At 42.0% G+C, this 22,828-nt stretch overlaps 2 protein-coding genes across 21 annotated transcripts in view; both read right to left on the reverse strand.

The window, feature by feature from the left end:
- Nucleotides 1–11,253, reverse strand: part of PLA2G4B (phospholipase A2 group IVB) — a 52,051-nt gene extending 40,798 nt beyond the window's left edge. For 7 of the 17 annotated variants that reach the window (XR_014584794.1, XM_083837280.1, XM_083837276.1 and 4 more), the window contains exons 1-4: nucleotides 11,157–11,253; nucleotides 9,538–9,650; nucleotides 4,132–5,482; nucleotides 3,601–3,692 (exon numbers count right to left, since the gene is read on the reverse strand). The gene's annotated coding sequence lies outside the window, so the exon portion shown is untranslated. The remainder of the gene's footprint in view (nucleotides 1–3,600; nucleotides 3,693–4,131; nucleotides 5,483–9,537; nucleotides 9,651–11,156) is intronic. The other 10 variants (XM_083837264.1, XM_083837265.1, XM_083837279.1 and 7 more) reach the window with 7 other exon arrangements.
- A 651-nt stretch (nucleotides 11,254–11,904) lies between these two features.
- LOC310900033 (acyl-coenzyme A thioesterase 1-like) lies at nucleotides 11,905–22,583 on the reverse strand. Of its 4 annotated transcripts, none has more exons than XM_083837284.1 (4): nucleotides 21,662–22,403; nucleotides 19,967–20,169; nucleotides 18,024–18,657; nucleotides 11,905–12,039 (listed from the first exon to the last, which is right to left on the reverse strand). In XM_083837284.1, exons 1-3 carry the CDS (start codon nucleotides 22,113–22,115, stop codon nucleotides 18,055–18,057), a joined length of 1,260 nt encoding a protein of 419 aa, XP_083693410.1. In that variant the 5' UTR covers nucleotides 22,116–22,403; the 3' UTR covers nucleotides 11,905–12,039; nucleotides 18,024–18,054. The 4 variants fall into 4 exon arrangements, with proteins under 4 accessions (XP_083693410.1, XP_083693408.1, XP_083693409.1 ...); XM_083837282.1 differs by lacking the exon at nucleotides 11,905–12,039 and adding an exon at nucleotides 13,711–14,281; XM_083837283.1 differs by lacking the exon at nucleotides 11,905–12,039 and adding an exon at nucleotides 22,447–22,583 and having other exon boundaries at nucleotides 17,521–18,657; nucleotides 21,662–22,325.
- Between the last annotated feature and the right edge of the window lie 245 nt (nucleotides 22,584–22,828).

Raw genomic sequence — 22,828 nt, forward strand, 5'->3', positions numbered from 1 at the left:
AACTCCTCAACAAACAGGGAGCAACAGAACTTCCCAGGAAATACATGGCACAGGACAACGCATAAAAGCTGTCTCAGAAGAAACCTGAGTTCCAGGGCCTGGGGTTCGTAAGGCCACGAGGGCAGGAAACACATTCCCTTCCCCTCCTTCACTCCTTTCTACCCTGAGCAAACATTGTGAAGGGAGCTCCTGGAGACAAAACTAGAGTGATTTCCTGAGCCAGTTTCCACTTTTTTATTCCTATTTCTATTGTACAGGCACTAGCCCTTCATTTGCATCTCATCCATGTCAGTGGGTTTCAGCCTTTCCTGTTTATTGTTGGTACACCATCATGGCAGCAGTGCCATTAGGATAATTATAGTAGTTAGGATAGTACTCCCTCACACACTACCAAGAGACATTTTGCACCTCGATAACGAGGTCAGCAGTTTCCAAGATTCATAGAACAAAGACAAAGTGTTTTGGCAACATGCCGGATATACTCCCAAGATGGCCTGGACACCTTTTCCTGCACTAGACCTCATCTGCTTTTCTGCATTACCGTTCATTGCTACTTTCTGCTTCAGGCTCTTCTTCCCCCAGGATGAACCATATCACGTTTTAGTCTCTGCAGAAGCTCCCATTCTCAGGGCCACCACCAGTACGGAGGCCAATGGAGAATTCTTTCAGTTAAGATTAGAGAAGCAGTGGGGAGGGCAAAAAGAGAGGAATCACAGGCCAAAATCATATCCAAGTAAGTATTCATAAGTAAACGTTATTGAACATACTACTAAGCTGTTGTTACATTGCAAGTAAGAAGAGGAAATACAATTTATGCTGTTACAAATGTGTTCCGGTCTTCTGAACCCAAACCTGTATGCTGTTGCTGTCTCTTTGAGAGAGTCAAATATCTCAGGGCATATCTGCTAAGCTCTAGGCTGGGAGATGTGACAGTCCAGGTTTTGCTTAGCATTTAGTCTCATGTCACATCTAAGTCTAGATTAACACAGTTTATTTCCCAACTAGTTTATTATTTCCCTTCAGAGGATGCAATTAAGACAAACACAAGCTTTTAGCAAAATGGCATTTTTGTCAGACTTCTTCTTTCTTCCATTAAAAACACATGAATCTTTTCTACAGCCATTTCCTCAATTCATACCAATGCATTACAATTCATACCAAGGCACCAGAACTGCTCACAGAACCACGCTTTGTAGGCCTAATGACTGCACATTTAAATTGAAAATAAGACCATGGTAGATAACCAGGCTTGAAACAGGAATATTACAGCTGAACTCCTGGCCCCCGGTACAAAATCAGTACCAAAACTATCGCTGAGATACACACACGATTCTCAGCAGCTATGCAGACAGTAAGCTTCATACAAGGCATGGCAGCTGACTTAGGAGAAGCACTGTAAATACCTAATGTCCAAGCAACAAAAAAGCACCCTGCACTGTACATGGGTGACAAGTCATTGCCAGAGTCAGTCATTTCTCCTCTCCATGAATTCTTAAGCTAGCCTACACAAACTGTCAGGATGTTAGCATAAGGCCTGCTACTCCAGGCTCCCTCACCATTTTACAGAAGAAACAGTACATACCAACACTTACGGCTACGTGAGATTTTGTGGTCTTTCAATACCCTGACCCATATATCATCTTCTTGGCTAAAGCTCATGCTATGTCTGTACACGACCATTTCACTCAGTTGTTGCTATAGCTGTACATTATGAATTTTCTTAAGTATCCAATATATCAGCTTTTGGCACAGCTCTTTTGAGCAGGTGTGTTGTGCAAAGCATCTGTCAGGACCCGTATGCATTAAACAGCATTTTGTGGGTCCCAGGAGCTGCAGTTTATATTTCTCTGAGCTTTGTAAGGCCAAGTTTCCTCTGGTCAGTACAGCCAAAGAATGTTCTGCATACACAGACAGAAGGAGAAGAGAAGAAGGACTATAACTAAAATGTAGGATGAGTTCAGCACCACTGAATTTTTAAATCTCACACTCGCATCCATTTAAGATAAAATTTTCCATATAAGCTTGCTCCCAAATGCAGACATCTGGAGAAGAAGCACTTCTGGGCTAAAAACATTTTTGATACATTCCAGGAGGACAGAAGGAGCAGGGCAACAGACACTTTGTATAAAATATTTTCCTAACATATTCCTATAGCAAAGCTTCTGTGACCTTGTCATTTTTGCTGAAGCGTCTCCTTAGACAACATCAGGTGGCTGGGATACTTTGGTAACTTAGAATTGCTAGAGAGTTTATTACTAGGGGATTTGCTGCCACATAGTGACACCATGTGGCCAATTCCTTAGTCCAGAAACTACAGGTCAATGGAAAGAACAGCGCAGAATTTTCTCATTTTTCTTTTGCTTAATTAAATTTAGCTTAGGGATGCTCAGATGCAACTATATTGAATGGTGAGAGTAAACTTGGACAGAACAATTTTCATCTGTATAGGTACACAAAAACTGGTAGATACCAGCTACTTATAGAACTATGATTCTGTTTTCTCAAAAAAGTGCACCCGGAAGGTGTGCCTATCTATGGTTTAATTCTGCAGTAACGCCATAAAGAATTGCAATGAATTTTGGAAATGGATATATTCTTGCCTTGCTCTCGTGGTTTGTTTGCATTCGAAGGGACTACAGATGCCTCCATTTATTCTTACAGATATTCCTGAAGAGAGCATTTAAATTCACAAGTGGGAATACTGCTGCTAGAAATGTTCTCAGTGGAAGTTATCACTCTGCATTACATAATATGGTGACTGATGTGATGAATCATCTCTCCCTAGCACAGTTTGTTTTTTTCCAAATCAAGCACTACACAGTCAAAAGGTACAGCTCATGAAGAATGGTAAGAATAGGCAGCTTCATTTGAAAGAGAGAGATGGAGGCAGGCAAATGATCAGGTGAAAACTCAACACATATCACTTATATATCCCACAAACAAAAAGAATAATACATAAATAAACTCTTAATGGAGAACATATGTTCACTCAGGGCTACAAAAAATATATAATGTTCAGTAAGAAATGTGTATTTGGGGCTGGGTTCGGAATGTGTTGCTCTCAAGAGCAGGAAGGAAGGGAAAACTTAACAAACATAACTTTTGGTTGCACAGGCTTTGCAAAGTTAATGTTCCATAAATGCTGCTTTTTTGTATTGATTAGTTAAATAACATGCTGGTGTAATTTTTTGTTCAGTATTGAACTGCAGGTGGACAGTTTATTTCAGCACTATCAAAGTGCAGCTGAATTTAAATGAAATAGGTTAATTTGAAAAGTGGTATAGCAAGATTTTGACCTGCATAGATAATAATTTACAGCTTGGGAAGAACCAGCTAGACACAGGACTTCCAGCTTGTTCAAAATAGGAAGCTGAGCTGAGGAAGTTTACTGACCTGACCTCAACTTCCATCACCATGACTAGTGAGATTATGCTGCCATCTTGTGACCTGCAAGTTTTACTTCCCTACAGTGACAGCAACATTCCCCCTAGACTGGGACAGTGTACATGTCTCCCTGGTATTAAGCTGCAGCAACATGCTTTAAGCAGCTGAGCTCTCCTTTGTAGGTAGACCCATGTTTTCCTTCCTTAGCTGTCTTACCTGTGACTTATGGTCTGCACCCTTCAGTGACACTTTCACTGCTAACAGAAATGCTGTCCACGGACAGGACTGGGTAGAGACTGGAGGTAGCCCTGCAGAGGGGGTGAAACCCACAGTTTAAAGGAGTAGGGTTTTGTAATAAAGGCTACAGAATGTTCCCGTACTGCCAAGAGAATCATCCACATTGGAAAGAAAAACACACACTTAGCTAGCATTTGCATATGACAGTATATAGTAAAAAAAGACATACTGTTTACATCTGGGAAGAAGAATGATCATAATTGATTACAGTTTTGGACATTGATGATAAAGTTTTTCTCTCTGGCTTCCCAAGTGTAAAACTTGTACGTTTATGATAATTTTTTTTTTTGCTTAAAAAATTTTGTTACAATTGGCTTTGTTCTGAATCTAAAGCAGGTTGTTCCATCTGGTCAAATGAAATACAACAGCTGTATGTCAAAGTGGTCATGCTGTTCCCTTGAAACTACAGACTTCAGTTGCACTGACTGCTTACACGGCATTTTGCAGTACCTGGTAAAAAGCTTAGTACGGCTGCAATCACATTGAAAAGCAAGCTCAGAAACTCTGCTAGCATCCTCCCATTCCTTCCTGATAGCTCAACTGTACGTGCTTCCATCCATGTTCATTCCCAAGATACTTCAGAATTGAAAGACCTAGAATCAAACATTGAAATGCTGACTATCTGAAATGCACATGCAAGGAAGGAATTGCAGGTGCAAGCAGGCTTGAGCCGTGAGCTAACCAGGCAGCTGCTCTGAGCTGGGATACATGTTCAGGATAGCCCACGGAAAGCATGCATAGCTGAAAGGTTCCCTCAACACATCTGACTGGAGATAAATCATCAGTCCTTCTCCACTACCAAAGCCTCAAACACCATTCTACACCCAAATCACTGAAATATTTTCCCTCCAATCCTTCTATGCTGAAGTAAAACAAAACATTCTGCATTCAGACTCTGACTAGAGCTTCCAGGACATGATATACTTTCTTCAGGACAGGGCATAGCAGAATGAGGATTCCCACTTAGCAGCTAAAGGTTGTTTGCCTGTTCTTGAGGAGGCCAATTGTATTTCATTGGCTTTATAAATGGCACCTCAAATCTTGTGACAGTGGGGACTTTAGACTTCCTTATAATATAATTATAACTAAAATATTCAGGGAAATACACAGCCAGCTGAACCATCTCTCTGAGACTTATTGGTGTATTTCAATAATCATAATAATAATTATTACTGCGGTGGCAGTGCAAAGCTCTGGGCAGATTTACAGCTAATACATTTACCAAGTTAAGTAAAGAAAAAAAATGAAGTGTAAAGTCATGTAGTTACAGTCCCTTTCAGTAAGTCTGTGATGACAGGCGTAGACCTTCCTTAACATCATTTGTTCCTTCAGAGGTCAGGGAAGGTGTCGCAAATTTCTTTCTTTCCAGTGTTCCTGCAATTAATGCAATTTGCCCTGGTCATGTGAGGAGCAGAGTCACTTACACTCTGCTGCAAGTTAGCAAAGATCCGTCTGATGTGGCACATCACATGTACTATTATTTCTGCAACTGAAGATGCTTTTTTTCTCTGGAGAGTCACATTCTGACCCCCTCTTCAAAGCTGAAAGTGAATTCCAGTTCTCATGACTAACTGCCACGTCTGCTTTGTTAAAACACAATATACCATTTAGGTAAGCAGTCAAAAAATTAAATCATCTCACATCAAAGCTTATCTTTAATATGCTGTATCCAAGTGATATAATGGAGTCCATTCTTCTCCCTTCTTTTCCAGCCAGCACCAACTGATACTAATGAAACATGCAGCATCAACTGGACATCATTTTGAGTCTGCTGCAGCTAAATGTAGATCTTGATGACCACCTGGGGAATAAATATTCCTTTCATCAGCATACACATGCAATTGATATACTCCTAGATAAATAAGTATAAATACACTTCTACTGATCTTTGGCTCTCCCCATATCTTTCATTACTCTCTCTTTTACAGCCACCTTCTTCCATAGCTAAGAAAGTATTTGATCTTTCTGCTGGGTTTGGACGAGTGTGTTCTTGCACAAAAGGTCAGCTGAAGGCCACAGTACCTGTAAAACTCCAGAGCAAGCAGCCTTTAGATGACAGCCAGAACAGAGTTTCAGTGGTAAACAATGGCTACACCTAAACACTGCACAGAGAAATGCCCTTAGCCCCAGCATAACCTCCCACTGCTCCATCACTGACTACATACCTATCTGGTAAAACATGATTTTAGAATATGGAGGGAGGAAAAATGAACCTCCATACTCATTCAGCATTCATTTCTGTAAGATGCTGATCACTCTAGAACCAATCTAATATTTGTGCATGTGTAAAATCCCATGAATTTTAATTGGAAACCTTTCAGTATGGGAGATTTCGTTTTACAGTAGTCTTGTGTTGAAAAGTCCTGGAGACAGTGTTCAGGACTACACCTGGTGAGTTGAAATAAGAAAACTTTAAAGCAGACTGATACTGCTGAAGAGGCCCTTCATTTCCACTGAAAGAGGAGGAAGACCCACTTATAAGAACAGGAGGTATTCTGTTGTCAGAAAACCTCTAGGAATACAGACTAATGCTCAAGGCTTGATGGTGTTTTTTGTGGGATGGTAGTAAGCCAAAGACACATTGTACATCCATAGCTGGCAAGGACACAACCTCCCTCTCAAGAAGGCAAACTTCATCTGCATATGAAAATACTCACATGTTAGTGATAAAGGTAAGAAAGCGTCCTATTTCCCTGCAGGAACCATTGCCATAGCAGCACTTGCATCTCCTTGTTCTGAAGACCCAGCTCTAAACATACATGTTCTTTATTTTTGGATAAAATCCACCTCTGCAACAACAGTTTGTGCAGGGCCTGCTACTTCTTCCTCATTTCACAAGGAGGTCTTAAGAGATACCATAAGAACTGAGGAAGCCCCTCTGCCCTGGAGCAAATATCATCGTTAAAGAATACTCATGTATAGTCTCCTTTCTGTAATAGTAGTGTAGAGAGTTTAAATGACTGCCACCACCCCTCTTCCTTCTCTGGTACATTCTCCTACCAGAATGGATGGAGGTTACTGCAGCAGCCCAGACAGCCAATGGGCTCACAAAGACCAACGTCCATACCGGCATTAACTGGAGTATGTTGTAGTCTGAGAAGCTGCTAATTGGACTAAAGCCTGGGAGCTGATAATACCTTTCCTTTCCATGTACTTCATCACACTGATCTGTAATACGGATTCATTATAATAATAGACACAGAACTCATTTTTATTAACTTTGTCAACAATGAGAGCTCAGAATAAAGCTGGCATACTTCAAATGAAAGACATGAGGAAAGAAAGAAAGGCAGAATTCAAAAACCTAGCAGAGTGAAAAAGGCTGAAGTGGAGGAGAATAAAACAAAGGAGCAATGGACACAGGAAGGATAAACATCAGAAGTTCAGGCCTCTAGCTATCATAGAGGCAGCAGCAGAAGAGCATGGTGGTTTGGTCTGTGACTCTTCCCTGAAAGTGAATAACGTGCTGTGCCTGGCCTGCAGGAGGTCAGAGCTGTTGGAGGGTGCTGCAGAATTACTAGCCAAGCAAACAGTGCTGGGAGATCTAAGCTGATCAAAACATCTCTTTCTTCAGTGAAACATTTTTTGGTGGGATGATGAAGGTCTTTTGAGAAACCAGAGCTTTTCTTTTCTCTCTTTCTGCTGAAAAGTCTGTTTGGAGATACATGACCTGACACTTCCAGAGGCATGGAAACAATGGAAACGTGCTAAAAACAGAAATTTTCAGTTTTCACACTTCTTTAATAAAAACCTAAAACACACAAAGGAAAATCTTGCTGAGAGAAAAGCATTCCTGATCATCTCTGCATGGAACCTTGCACTGGAGAACCGGGGACCACAGCAAGAAGGACATAGACACTCTTCTGATTCCCAAGAGAACTGCATTTCTGCCCACAGCATACTAAGTCACCTCTCAGCTAGAACCTCCCTGACTGTGATGAGTGCATGCGTTGACCCACAGAGAAATCCCCCCCCTACTTTTCAGTGTAGCAGGAGACCCTTGTCTTCCAGAAATGCCACCTCATAAGGAGAATTTTGCACCATTCTACAGACAGAATAACAGGAAAGCAACTGAGACATGCACAGGCATTAGTCAAGTCGTGACTGTATGTACAATAATTTAGCCTGAACAGCTGGCTAGGAGGTCATAAAAGAAATGTGTTTTACTACATGAGTGCTAAATGAAATGATTCTTTTGCCAAAGCTGGCTAAGAACAGTCACGGAGCGTATACAGGATTTATGAGACTAACCTCTGGATTCTTTCCTGAGCCCAGGAAATTGCATTCCTTTGAGGTCTGAGCTGACATTCATCAACAATGCAAAATTATGCTCTTTTGCAGGGAGCAGGAAAGGTAGAAGCACTGGACAGCCAGTCTTACATGGAGAAATGAAAGGAGTAAAGAGAATAATAAATTACTCTTAAAAAATTCTACTCTCCTCTCAACCCAGAGGAAGGGAGAAGTTGCACATGCAAAGGACAGGGAGCAGATGCCTCCCCCATGTTCTTAGAAAGTCAAGCTATTTTTCTTAAATTTGTAAAATAGCAGGTAGAGTGGTATTACCTGCTTCAGCACATTACTGTCCTGTGCATGGTGCTTGCTATATGGCTAGACAGGCAGACACAAATGATGAAGAAAAAATACCCAGAAAACAAATGGAACAGAAAATGAAACAGAGGGAACAGCTCTGGCCTGAGTACAACTGAACTCTCTGCTTAGGAACTACTAGCACCTCCCAAAACCAAAGCTTTCTCTCAGGTCTCAAAAGGTGAAAAGGCCACTTAAGGAGGGGAATAGGGCTTTTTTCAAGCAATTCTTTTGTTAGTGGACTATGGTTCCTTAGGCTATGCAAAATGAACTTAGCCAGAGACAACCAAGAAAAGGAAAAAAGTTAATGTTTATTTCTGGTCCTCCTCACCCCCTCTTCTGAGCACAATATTCCAGATACAGAAAGGGGAAACACAGGGCACAACAAGAGCCATGTATCCTAAAGAAACTAAATTAGCAAAAAGACTAACTTCACATTATATGATGTGTCAGGTTTTGGCTGATAAAAGAAAGGTTTCACCTCATGAAAATACCAAATTTCAAAATTTGCTGTTCTGAGGTAGAATAAAAATCAAGACTTTTTTTCTGAACCCAACCATGCCGCTATAAACAACCTGCTGATCAGAATAACAGTTTGGGAAGTGGGAAAATGTGATCAAGCAGAGGCATGAGCCTCAGCCTTCTAAACCCCATGGAGATCCCCAACTGTTAACTTAATGGCAATTTCAAGGAGACTTTTACCTCCTTTCTTTAAGAGGATAAAACAGAGTTATGCAATTAAGGGCTAATCTTTTGTTCAGTGTGAGAAAACAGTTTTTTTAAATACCTCAAGATACCTTTTTTACCTTTTTTACCTCAAGACACTCCAGCAACTAGAGAACAAAGGATCTTGTTATTTTTACGTCTGATTAGAGACTGAAAAAAATGAAGTAGATTTGTTCTCCTGGTTGCTACATCAACCTCAAAGTGAGAGACCTCTCTTGAAAGAATTTCTACAGCCTGCCACTAGAGCTTCAGTGATGGAAAGCAGTTATTACCTCTTCATAAAAGCATTAGTTGTCAGCTTCCCAAGACAATAACTGTACTAATAATAACTGAATGCACAACCACTTAGTTATGAAAGTATACAAAACACAGATTTCAATCACTTGTTTCTAACTAGGTATTGTGTCTTGCAGTAGCCAGTAATGCTGCCATTCATTGTCTTACAGAGAATAAAAGGATTCGTGTCGCAGCTGAGCAATTGGTACCTTGTAATCATGCTTGTTCTCCTAATCCCAGAGTAGGCAGTGGTTACCACACACTCACCTCAGGCACCGCTCGGTGAAACCGGCCATCTGGTCGGGATCTGGGCCATCTTGCTTTCACTTGCATATATATGTCTTCTGGCAGAAGGAGATTTCTGCTGGAAAACTTACATTCTACAAAAAAAAAAAAAAAAACAAAAAAAACCATATAAGTAATTACAAAACACATTTTTTTAATCTTCTCTTTTTACTTTTCTTTCCACTCTCCATTCCCTCCTTCCTTCCCAACAGACGTGTATATATCTATACCCACCCATCTACACACTCACACACTTCCTTTTATCAAGGGGAGAAATTTAGGGAGTATTGCAAAAACACTTGGTTATGAAAGTATACAAAATGTAGATTTGGGTTACTTTTTTTTTTTTCTTTAGAAATGTACAATTTATATGTCTATTTTAGTTGATCTTTGATTTTGCCTAGCTGAGTTATGATACTGATTTTGGGTATTGCACACACTGAAATTCCACTGCATACACTAGACTAGAGTCAAATATCTCTACATATTTTCCCATATTTTTTTCATACATATTTTTACTAGTAGAAACTAGTTAAAAAAAAAAAAGCCCTTGTGAGATAGTAGCAGGCAGCAGGGCTACTAATGGATCGCTTCAAAAAAATCAAAACATTTAAGCTGCACAATATTTGCTTTCACAGAGCTGAAGGATGATGATAAAATGTTGATGATAAGAAGTTTTGGAAATCATTTGAAAGAGTGTAAGACAGTAAATCAGTGACTACAAGCTGAAGGCATTAACCTTTAACTGATCACAAGAATGATGAACAGTCCTCTGAGGTAACTGAGACTGAGGAGGATCAGTCTTGCAGGATCTGCAACAGCAATGCTATCACGGCAATCATAATCAACTTCTTTACGGTTATGTTTTTACAGAACTTTTTGACTTTCATGGTAAGTTTTGATTTAAAAGGTCAACCCTTGTCCATGATAAAATCTAGGGCTGTTTGAAATCATAACCCTCCTTTTCCTGTGAAGATGCTCCTGAGCTGACAAATCAAATGTACAGATTCTCCCGTAGGATATCTTTTTGCCCCTTTTTCCTTTTTTTTTTTTTTAATAAGGCAAAGCAAGTCATTTATAGGGAGGCTTGGACTGTAATAGCTAGTCTGAAGAGAAGCGTACAAATAACACAAAAATATACAAATTAATATATTGTATTAATATATGTATACAATATACAAATAAATACAAAAAATACAAATACACAAAGAGAAGCATCAGACCAACAGTCAGCCTCAAATCCAATTTTCTCAAGCTTCACCTTTCTGCACTGTTCCAGTACAAGCTAACTAAAACTGCACTGTGGCAGTTATAACATGTTAGGTATCTCCATAACTGAATTATAGCACTATGGCTTCTTACTGTCAATTCCCTTTCCATATCAGGAATAACTAACAAGTTCATTTATCATAATCATTGTTTGGAATCTTACACCATAACGTTCAGTTACAGCCAATATGACTGAATGAAATTTGATATCATGAACCTTAAAAAAATATATATATATATATTTAATGAACAGTTGCAGGAAAAAAATAACCAGTCATATTGCCTTATTAACATGTCTCTCCTTACTGTTCCCTATGCAGCTGTTCCCTTACAATTTTGGTTACCAGAGATGGAAATCACTGCTCCCCCAGTCATGGTCCTCCAACTCCGAGCTCCAGACAGCCCAAGATCTGTTACTGTTAAACACTGAAACAAAAAAAATGCATTAAATGCTTCTGCCTTTTTCTCCTCCATAGTATGTTAGATGACCATTGTCTCCAAGTATCAGTACAGTGTTTTCATTTGACCTCCTCTTGCTTTTGACATACTTGGAAAAGCCTTTTTTGTTGTCTGACACCACAGTGGCCAATGTCAACTCAAGTTGGGCTTTGGTTTTTCTTGTTTTCTCCCTGCAGAGGTGAGCTGCAGCTCTGTACTCTCACTGTGAAGCCAGACCTTTCTTCCAGAGGTCATATATTTTCTTTTTTCCACCCCAGTTCCAGGCAGAGTGCTCTGTTCAGCCAGCCAGGTCTTTTTTTTGTTTCTGTTTTTGTTCTGTTTGCTTGACTTGCAACACAGTGGGATTGCCTGTTCCTGGGCTTTTAAAAGGTGGTTTTTGAAAAGCAACTACCCCTCATGGACCCCCAGATCCTCTAACTACACCACAAAGACTTCTTTTTATTACATCTGTATAAATTGTAGTCCAGTTGAGAGAAGAAGACCCTCTATATATGAATTGCCAATTACAAACTTCTCCTGACAGATGAAAAGACGCCCTTATCAGCAAATAAGGACCTTTGAAACATACCTTTCACTGGAAAACAACATAATCATGCTCCACTTTCCAACAGACAGCACACACTCCAGTGGCACATCCCCGAAGATAAAGCAGCGTGTTCTCTCTGCAGCCCTTGACAACAGCCCAGGGCTGCATGCTGGGGATTTAACGGAGGGTTTACTGAGAGTTGGTGTCCACTTGATGTAACAATCAGGTCTCTGTCAAGTGAGAAAGATACCAAAAATATTTCATTTCTCCTCCTTTAGACACTGCTACTCCTATCACAAGAAAGACGAATGCCCCAAGTGCTGCAGGGCAATGGTGCTGCATGGAAGGACCAAGAGCTTGCTCCTGACTTAATACCACATGACCTGTGTACAGTTCAGCTGCTCTTAACCCACTCTTGCCACAAACTGAAAAGGATTATTCCTCTTGTGCACGTCATCTAAAAATTCCCATCTTCAAGAATATTAGTATCATGTAAGTTTCCCTGGAAATAAAAAAGACAACTTGATTAAATCCTTGACATGACAGATGGCCAAGATAGGACTGTCTCCACATTAGAAACAGGTGTGAATCTGCTGAGCATTTTGAGGTTATAATCAAAGGCACCTTAACACTGACTCACAGTGTGTTACATCGAGATAAGGAAAAGCTCCTAACCCTCACAAGAAACAAATGACAAGGTGTCATAAGGAAAATCAAAATCTCTTCCTCTGCTTTGCTCATGTTTGCTCTCCTTTCACTGGGTGATTATTGCATTTTCTAATCACTTGTTATCACTGCACAGGAGCAAGCCCTATTTTTAACTTCACAGTTGCTGAGGTTTCTTTTCACCTATTGCTTTGCAGTAAAGTGTAGAATTTAGGAACAAGTAGGTGGGGTTATGTGCCAGAGCATGAACAGGGGGAAGCAGCTGTAGTCTACTAAAGCAAAACTTGGTGTGAGACTTCTGAAAATCTGAAACAGAACTCCATTACAAAAGCAAACATATTCATAGTAATAAAAAATAAATAAAAAATCACCATGTAGCAAACAAACATACAAACAAGAACTGATTTCTCTGCTTCAGCCCAGAAGACCATCTATCCCAGCATCCTGACTCTGCCAGTGGTCAAAAAAGATGTCCACAGAAGAGTGCAGGAACAGGGCAAGTCCGTTGTGGTAATTCCCCAGAACCCTCTGCCCTCCTCCAGGCTCATATAATTTGTGGTTCTGGGTCTCTGAGAGGCAGAGGCAGTGTCTTTGAATTTAGCTAATCTTGAAGGATGCCTCCTATATAAATTTGTCCAATGCTATTCTATTGCACCTAATAGGATCCTTGTGCACTGGTGTGATGGTAAGTCACACAGAGTGGGTTTGTTTGTGCAGAGTGGGGGACCATTCTCAACAGATTCACAGTCTTTATAAAATCAAAGATGCTTTGAGGACCAATTGGAAACACAGTTGATGTGGTTGAAGTAAAGGACAGATATGTTTTTATCTAATTGAGAATTTAAATCTAGCATCAGCAATACTCTGTCAGGGGCACAAAGGAGCACAGAAGTTTGGTATTTGTGTCACACTCAGTGCTTGGCAGGGAGCGATGGCTGGTTGCAGGCCAAATGCAGTGAGTCCAGCTCACATGGTCATTCCCAAATTCTGCAGTGTCAAGGTCTGACCTCAAAGGCAGTGCTTCCTACTTGAATTTTTAGCCTTAGCATCCAGAATTTGTGAACAGAGGCAGCTCAACCAGTGCACATACTTATCAACGTAACAGCAACCTAACCTACATAGGAGATTCTCACAGAGCATCAGAGATAGCAGACTGAAAGATTTGCCCTTTTTATCTCACTCCAAGACAAACTGCATCACTTTTATACATCTTTATGTACAAATTGCACTGTCACCTGTGTACTTCTCTGACGTCACACAGGGAGGGAACCTGGTCTTCCTGGGACTGTTGGCATTTTGCAACTTCTGTCAACAGAAATTTAAAGTTGAGCAGGCTGGCTATGAACAAGAATGCTCTACAGATAGCTGCGTTCTGCTGGTGTGCCTAATGGCTCCTCCAGTGTTTTGTTCTTGCTCGGTCATAACAGTTTGTCTTTTGAGACAACAATTGGCTCTGTACCTAGCCTTGTCTGTTCTGTGACCTACAGGCTCCCATGGCAAGATCAAACCAGCTGATTACTGCAGCAGAATTTAGAATCAGCTGGATCGGTTATTACAAACATAACCAAAAGCTCAGCTAGAGCTACTCAGTTATCTTGGATTGGCAGAGTGCCACAGCAACCCCAAAAGGCTCACCTGATACCCCAGTGCATGTTCCTGCCACTTCCTCCTCTGCCCCAGCTAAACATTTTAATCTCCTTTTGTGTTTTTTGGTTTGGTTTGGTTTTTTCCAGGATTGGGTTTCTGATCAGCAAACAGGAAAACAGTATGGCTATCCCTTTGGGCAGCAAGGTATTCTTCAACAGCCTGGAACAGGAAACCACAAGTTTTAACTAAAGTGACATTAATGTAGACATAAATTTAGAGTCTAAATGCGAGGTGTTAAATGTTCAGTGGCTTAAGACACTGAAAAAATATAAGCCTAAATTAATAGAATGCAACTTATTTAATTATTTTCTCTAAGTGGTATCTGGAGTCAGGGCACAGACATTTTTATGTTTAATGTACATTTTGCACAGCCAATTTTTAAAGACTCTGAAAAAACAGTGAGTTTTAGAATCCCTATATTTTGTCTGGACGATGATAAATGACAGTGATGTTTTACAGAAATTGCTGCAGAGAGCGTTAGTTCATTGGAAGCATTAATTTTCCTTCTAGCCAAGCTTCAGTCAGAATATCGCCTTTTCTGCACTAAATACTACACTTGGCTCAGATTCCATTTCCAAATGACATACATAAAGCACTAAAAAGTGCAGAATGGTGATTTTTTTGTTCTGAAATGGTAGAATTATAAATTTCTTAGCAAAATACTACCATAGCCAAAATTTTGATTTTTTTTTTTTATTATTTTGTCATTAAATGGTGGTCCTATCCTAGAGCTTGATAACACATGATCTGGTAATGTATTAGAGAACTGGATAAGCTTTGAATAAAGAAAAAAAAAAAGTTCCCTATCGTCTTTAGGCTGCCAAACACACGGGACAGAAACAGAGGATGGGGAAAGAGCACTTCTAATTACACCTCACATATTCTCTACTTTCACTTCAAACCTTCTGCCCTGAGGCCATGAAAGAAGCTTGCTTGCAGAAGCCATTCAGAGACGCTGCTTCTCCCGGGTCAGAAGCTCCTGCTGTTACAGGAGCACATTTGCACTGAAATCTCCTTGTTCAGCGCAGTTCCTGGTAAAATTCTGCTGAAGTCTCAAATAGCCATTACCGCAGAGACATAGGACTTGATGTATAGGTACCTTCACAAAGATGTTTCATCTCTCCCATGTCAGCTTACATGTGAGAAGATTGCTTCCCAGCTTCTGAGGAGCTATGTCACAAGCTCTTCTCATTAAGATGTGCAGTGCTAAACAAAAGGACTGATACAAGCATCAAGTCAAGATCTTTTGGTTCAGGCTAGTTTTTTGATCTGCTATTTCATCTGAAGCACTTTTCAGTTACAAGCAGACTACAACAAAAGCTTTCCCCGTCCCCTTTTTATTACCTTTATCAGTTGTGCTTGGCATGGTTTCTCTTTTGCAGCTGAAGATCTATTAACTTTAATTAAATTGTAACTTTCACATTGTTCTTAAATAATGTTGTCTGTCCTCTGTAACCCTACAGAAACTATGCAAAGCTGCCTGACTCTACAGGCTGTGATTAGTACAATCTTTGCCACTACCTTAGAAAACCTTGGAAAAATGTCATCTTAGCCCCACTCGTCTAACTCACCCCTTCAGCAGAAGAAATGTTAACAGTTCAAAGCTCTGTCACTGCAGAACACGCTCAAGAACAAGCAGAAGCATTGTATTGAAATTAGGCCATTTCCAATTACTTGATGCTAGTCTCCTTCCAGCTTCTATTTCCTGAAGATAACTTTCAAAACTGAGTTTCTAAACAGACCAGATGATTTAAAATGAATACCCTGTGCAACTGCGTTGGCTGACCTATTTTCTTGTTTGTATATGGCACAGAGCTGCTCAGCTAAATCAGCTTTTTCAGTCTTCCTTCCTTTTTCATCAGCCTTTTCGACCTTTCTTGCCAGCTGCCATCCAAGTGGTAAATAAATGGGCTTCAACTGGATAGCAAAGCTTTAATTTCAGACCAACAAAGAGGTTTTATGTGGTGCTGTCATCGATGGGGTCACCCTGCAGCTCCCTCCCTCCTCTTGTTGCAGCAATGATTTCTCTGAACGTGACTGCTGAAACCAGCAACGTAACAGACCATAAGGAAGCATCGCTGACCCATTGTTCCTTTGCTGGCCCAAAGTATTTTTCCTTTTAACTGCAGTTTCCTCTTGTTAAAGGAAATCTATTTTCTCAGAAGCTCACAATATCCTAATTCAAAACACAGGTCTGCAAACTGCATGTTGAAGGCTGAGAAAGTTCGTCTTCATCTCAGAAGGGATTAAAATAATATGTTGTCCCACAAAACACACAGTACTGCATAAGCCTCACCGTGTTCAGTAAAAACAGAACAAAATTATTCATCTTCCAGAGACTCTCACAGTACAGCGGCCTGAGTCAGAGACAAATCTGGATGGAAAACCCAGGCTTTTCTGACAGCTTTAATAAAAGAGACAAATGAGGGAAAAGAAAATGTCCCTTATCCAAATTGAACTGCTCAAATGTGTTTGACTTCCCTTGGTGCTACACATTGCTCTTCTGTCAGGTCCTACCCACTCACTAAACATTTACAACCACCACAATTTGTGCAGGACACAAGGCACACAGAGCACAAAGAGAAATGAAGAGGTAGTAACAGAAATCCTGATGGACCCCCACCCCCTGCTGCCTTCTGTGGTCAGAATGGGAGCCTCGACTGCTCCAGGAGGCAAAATTTGCTCAGTTGATACCATCTGATCTCTGGAAAATGTCAGCAAGCTGCTGTCTGCCAGTACCCTGCAATTGCGAGAGGTACATCCCAGCTGTCCTCACCAGGCCTGGACCTCAGCAGAGGGCAGGTTAATGCATATTTCCCCAGGAGGCAGCGTCAGTCCTCTCTCCAGCGTGGCATTTCCTAGCTGCCAGTGAGCCCACAGCTCTCTGCTGTAGCAGCAAGACAGCGAGGACAGACTGCTCCACGGGGCTCCTGGGAACTCAGCAGCAGCCATGGTATTATTTTTCCTCCCCAAAACAGGGATAAACTAAGCTTCAACATTCAAAAGCGGGTGCTTAATGCACCTGCATCACCCCCATCTTGAGCACTGTGCAGAACCCTTCTGCAAACTCCCCCATTCTTGTTCCTGACAAGAGGTAAGGACTCCTGTACAGAAACTCTTCAGCCAGGTGAAGGGATAGCTTGTGACTGCACCAGGATTGCTGCCTGTGTATTTACAGGCATAAAGACAGTCTTCAAAGACTTCATTCAGATCATTTCAAGTAAAGCGTGCATACACACGTACAGATTGTATTTGTTGAGTAGCACAGTGCAAACTTCCATCTGACATGTAAGGTATCTGCAGTCAGCAGGACATACAACCAGTGCAACCAGGGTAAGATTAATTTCTTCTGGCTTTTGAAGTACCAGAAAAAAATGTTGTCACTGCAGTTCAGAATAAGTCAGAAGAGTGCCTCTTTATTCAGTCCAGATCAGAACCGTAGCATCTTTTTTACTAAGGAATGTGAGAAAATGACATACCAAGAGGAAAGGTGAATACATGTACTGAGATGTGTTGCCCTGAGAAATCACTGTTTATATTTAGGGTAATTAAAGGTGTAATACTGAACAATTCAGTGAAGGACTCCTCCTTTGAGAGTATTTCCCGCTACCAAGGGAGAGGGTTGGAGACCAAAAGCAAAGACAGCTGGGCACAAACACAGTCTGCATGACAGGATGGTGGGCTCTCACTGACGGCTCCAGCACAGACAGATCAGATGACGCCAGTCTACAGTGTAGCCGGGGACAGATGACACTTAAAATTCAACTCAAAAACAGGAAATTATTTGAGAAATGAAAATACACAATTATGCAACAATGGTGTTTAGAGAGAGGTAGGCTAGGAAGCTTTGAACAGTTTTCCAGGATTCCGGCCCTAAAACAGTGAGAAATTAAATACTAACCCTGCCACCATAGCTGACAGCGACACTTCTACTACAGATTGCTCTTAGGAATATCCGAGTCCATCAAGTGTTGCCAGAAAAAGGCCTGTATCCTGTGCCACGCATCTTCTTGGGCTTTGGCATGCTCCCTCCATTGTCCTCCCCACTGCACAAACAACCCAAGCACTTTGTGGATGGAAGCCTGGCACAGAGGCAGGTATGGTGGCTCCAGGAGGTGCCCTGCTCCAGAATAGGAGCAAAACTCCACCTTCCGTCCACAGTGCCGAAGGCGCTGAACAGCATCCTGGCAATACAGGTCACTTTTCCAGTTCATGTCATCCAGCCCTGACAAGAAGAGGAACTTGGCCAAGGACCTCTCCAAGGGAATGCGACAATGCCACGTTGCAGGGTCCCTGTGATCATCTAGGATTTCTGAAAAATCTACTAGGTCGGACTCATTACTGGTCTTCATCCTCCCCAGATCATATGGGTGGGGAGGAATAGTGAAGCCATTCCCCCGCAGTGGAATGAAAGAATTAAAACCACTTCCAGATATGCTGACAGCTGCCTTGATGCCAGGTAGGAACGTGGCCATCGAAAGGGCTAGGTCAGCTCCTTTAGACAAGCCCAAAACGCCAATCCCAGTATCCTTCACCTGAAACACAGTTACAGAACAACCATTATTAACTACTCATATCCTGGGCTGACATAACATCTCCCCCCTCTTCAGCTTCCTCACTCCTTGTATGATTAAAACCTTCTGGTTTTTGCCCTTTCTCCATTCATGTTCTCTCTCCCCCATATTGATCCCTTTGCTGAGCCTCCAGAAGGATGACCATGAACTCTGCATTTCTTCCCCCGTAACACTTTTTCTTCCTGGTGAACTCCATACACAAAGCCTTTTTGCTTCTTCTGCATCCTGGCTTGACACTTTCTCTCAGTACTGAACATTTTACTGCTCTTGCCTCCAAACACTCGTCCCAGCCTGCTCTCTTCAGGCTCCTTATGGAAAACCAATTTTTCATGGGTTTACATGCATTGATTTTCTTTCTTGCCATTGTTTTTTCATACTCTCCTACAGCTGACCTGTTATCTTCTGTCTTGTCTTGGAACACACAAGGTTGATTATGCCTGGGGCATAAACAGCCCAACTGTTTAAATCAACTTATTTACAGTGAAGGCTCTTCACACCAAATTCACATTGTAATGTGCGTCTTGTAAGATACTCTGGAAGTTTTACAGCTCGATGAGGAACAACACAAACAATTTTGAAACAACCATTATCAACTACTCATATCCTGGGCTGACATGATCAACTTCGTGAAATGAAAACCACATTAAGTAGCATTGCATTCAAAGCTTAAATTATATTTAATTTCTCTTGGTCTCTTTTGGCTTAAGTATTATGATATATTGCCATAAGTGTTTTTCTCATCCCACACACATATCCTAATACCACCCCAGCTTCTTAAAACATGGCATACTCTCCAGTACTATAACTGTTAAAATGTCCTGCTGTTACAGCATTTTATTACCGCCCTGTGAAACTTACTCAGAATCAGAAACCTCTCAGAAATAGTAGAAAAAGTCAAAGGATTTTTTCCCTTCTAAATTCTTGTTTGTTTGTGTTTGTTTGTTGTTTTTTTAAAAAATAAAAAAAAAAAGATCTTGTGCTTAAGAAGTTGCACTTCTAGCCTGGGAACTACTTTGATATAAATATTACACAAATACTCGTTTGCACAACACTCCATGGACTGTCATAAGGTGCTATGCAAAACTTTTATCCAACTACTTGCAAAATTGGAGTTGAGGCATGGTGTTTTCCACCTCAGATCATGCTGTCTGAACGTGCTCTCTCCTTTTACATCTCAGAAACTTAGCTGCATTCAGTGACCTATAGCATTTCACATTAGGAAATTATAGAGTAGCTTCCAGTAGGAAAAGTACCATAATTTGTCTCCTACCTGCTGCTGCTTCTGTAAAAAGCGTACAGCCTCCTCAAAATAATCCAGTTCGAGAATCTCTGGCATAGCAGGTAGATCTTCAAAGGCCATGTAAGCCACAGCCAGAGTCACAAAGCCTCTGCTAGCAAGAAGACTGGCTCTGTATTCAACAAGACCTCCTCCAGATCCATACAAATCGATAAGTCCGGGGAATGGTCCTGGTCCTGCAGTGAGAGATAAATATATACACACGCTCACAAAGAAAACTTTCTAGAGTTGCTTTTTCAGTAGCACCCCCTCAATGCACATACAGACTGTAGATATCAGAAGGAAATCATCCTCTCAAGCTTTATGCATGTAGGTTCTCATTCTGAGGCACACACTCAAACGTAACTGGACTCTTTTTCCCAGCCTAATTAACTGAGATGATTATAAAGAAATTACTGTTCCCTCTCCTGTATGATTGTCTCCTATATAGATTATCCCAAGCATTTCTGTGAGCAGCACAGAGTACGAAACCTAGTTTCCACAGTCCCTCTCCATTAGTCAGTTCTCTGCTGTGTAATTATGAAGATGAGTTCACCTTACAGCACCTCTCTCCCTGTAAGAATGCTAATTTGGATATTTCTTCTCTTGTCTAGGAATTTATTATAGGAAGTTTGTATTTTGTGCGTTGTTTTCCCACCACCAGGTTCAGCTGAAATTGGCCTAGATGTTGTCAGGCCACTGGGGACTCATTTAAGTGCTGTGTCACTACATGAGTTCTTTCAGTAACTGTGCTAGCAGCTTTTCCGAGGAGGGAACACCTGACTTATGAAATGCATCAACAAATGCCATCACTGACGTGCATCAATTCAGGCTTCAGTCTCATCTGGGTAACCACCTCTGGGCTTCTCAGTTCTCCTCCTGCAGCCATATGATCTTAATTTCCTGCTGCTGCTCTGCCCATTCTTACCACCAGATACAGCTGAAACTTTCCATAACAAAATTTGGTGTCACAGTAGCTGCAGAGGACTTTTTACTTGCTCCAGAGCAAGATACTCACATTTAGGTACTGCTCAAAGAAAATAAACAGTTCAGGACTCAGAGCCTTACTCAGGATCCAGTCTCATCCTTGTCTCTATACAGAACTCTGCAAATGTGATGTCTGTGTAAGGCTTTGCCTTCCCTGTTTGTCCCCCATCTTTCTAAGTATCGCGTGCAGTTCAGCTGCTCAGCTGAGCGGGTACAGACTTCTTCCTTTGGCTTTCCCAAAGCCAAAGAGAGACAGAGACACAAGTCCAGAGTCTGTGGCAGCTGCTGGAGCAGCCCTGACCTACTGTGACCCCAGCCCATTGCTCCCACCTCATCTCTTCACTCCTCACCTTACAGCCCTGGCCAAAACCAGGGGCCTCCGCCCCCTCAGCTTGTCAGAAGAGCTGGGAAATAAGCACACTTTTCCCCAGGTCCCTCAGCCAGGAGAGGTCCTGCTCCCTGCTCAGCTGAAGCCAGGAGATGCCTCGCGTTGCTGCTGCTGCCCTCACCGCACCCCCTGCCTCTGCAACGCCTGGGCAAAGCTTGTGGCTGCCCTGCGCTGCTGGGAGGATGGCAGCGGCTGGACACGGTGCCAGCTGAGGGAACCATAATGGGGGCTTTGTGCCAGCTTGCTGAGTGGCTGCAGTGCACAATGTACGATGCAACTCACACCTGGAAAGGCAGAACGGAATTAAAACTCACCAGGAGGGAGGAAGAGAGTTGCTTTAAGCCGACCTTCTCTGACTGAAATCCTCTTCACTCCCTCTCCTAAAAAACTTCGCTCATGGGTGCATTTTCCCAGCAACCGGCTCATGTCCCCGTGGCCCTCATACACCTCCAAGTCCACGCAGAAAGGGGTCAGGACGTTCCTCTTTGCCAGCCGCTTATAGGGCGTTTTGGAGCGCAGAGACCACAGCAGCCCCATAGGCTCCACTCCGGAGTAGCTGCCCCCCAGAGCTGGGGAGCGGGTCAGGTCGAGCTCCCCGCTGCTCCCAGCCCTGTAGCGAGCGTGGGCTTGGAAGAGCTCCCCACCCTCGTCCACCAGGCAGGCTCTGAGGGTGACCTCCTGCTGCGGCAGAAGACCCGTCACGCAGATCCGCACGGGGTCGTCGAACAGACACGTGGGGGAAGGCAGAACCGTCACCTGCACCGCCATCGAGCTCTGCTGGGGGAGAGGAGGCTGCTGGTGTTTGATGAGACGCAGGCTGTGTGAAACGGGAACAGCAAGAGCCTGGCGCTTCTCACGCTTAAAATCTCTGCCAAAGTCCAGGAGGAAGCACCGGGCCTGCTTCCTCCAGCCAGCAAGCACAGGCTGCTGGGAGATGTAGTTCAGGTACACCACTCCGAACACCTCGTCTCAGGTGTCCTACGAAAACACAACCAGCTTGCAAGGACAGAAGTTGTCATTTGCTCCTGCTGTGCACTTTTATTTCTGGTCATATACAGACTAAACCCCTGAACCTCAAGCGGCAGAAAGAGATACTCACACGGCCTTTCCCCCAGACCATGGGAAGTTCAGCTTCGATCGCAGGCGCCTTTGTCAAGGCACAGTAAGCACAAACAAACTGGAAAATCTGGAGCAACACGACGTTTTAATCTAGTCATGAAACAAAGCCTGTCTTTAATCCCTCTTGAGTTTGCAGTAATTTCTGAACAAGAACCACAAGGTGAAATGATGTTTTAGGTTTTAGCTGTGTTTCTTTAAAAAAAAAAAAAGAAGTTAAAAAGGTAAAAAAAAAATTTCTTCAGAATAGTCAAACTTATCTAAAGGGTATCTGCATTTTCCCAATTAATACATGTAGAGGTGACATGCAGGTTGACTGAAGACATGGCAAAGCAACTCTAAAACTACCGAGGATGTAACAAAAT

Source organism: Anser anser (genome assembly GCF_964211835.1).
Source record: "Anser anser genome assembly, chromosome: 5".
In the NCBI taxonomy this organism is placed as follows: Eukaryota; Metazoa; Chordata; class Aves; order Anseriformes; family Anatidae; genus Anser; species Anser anser.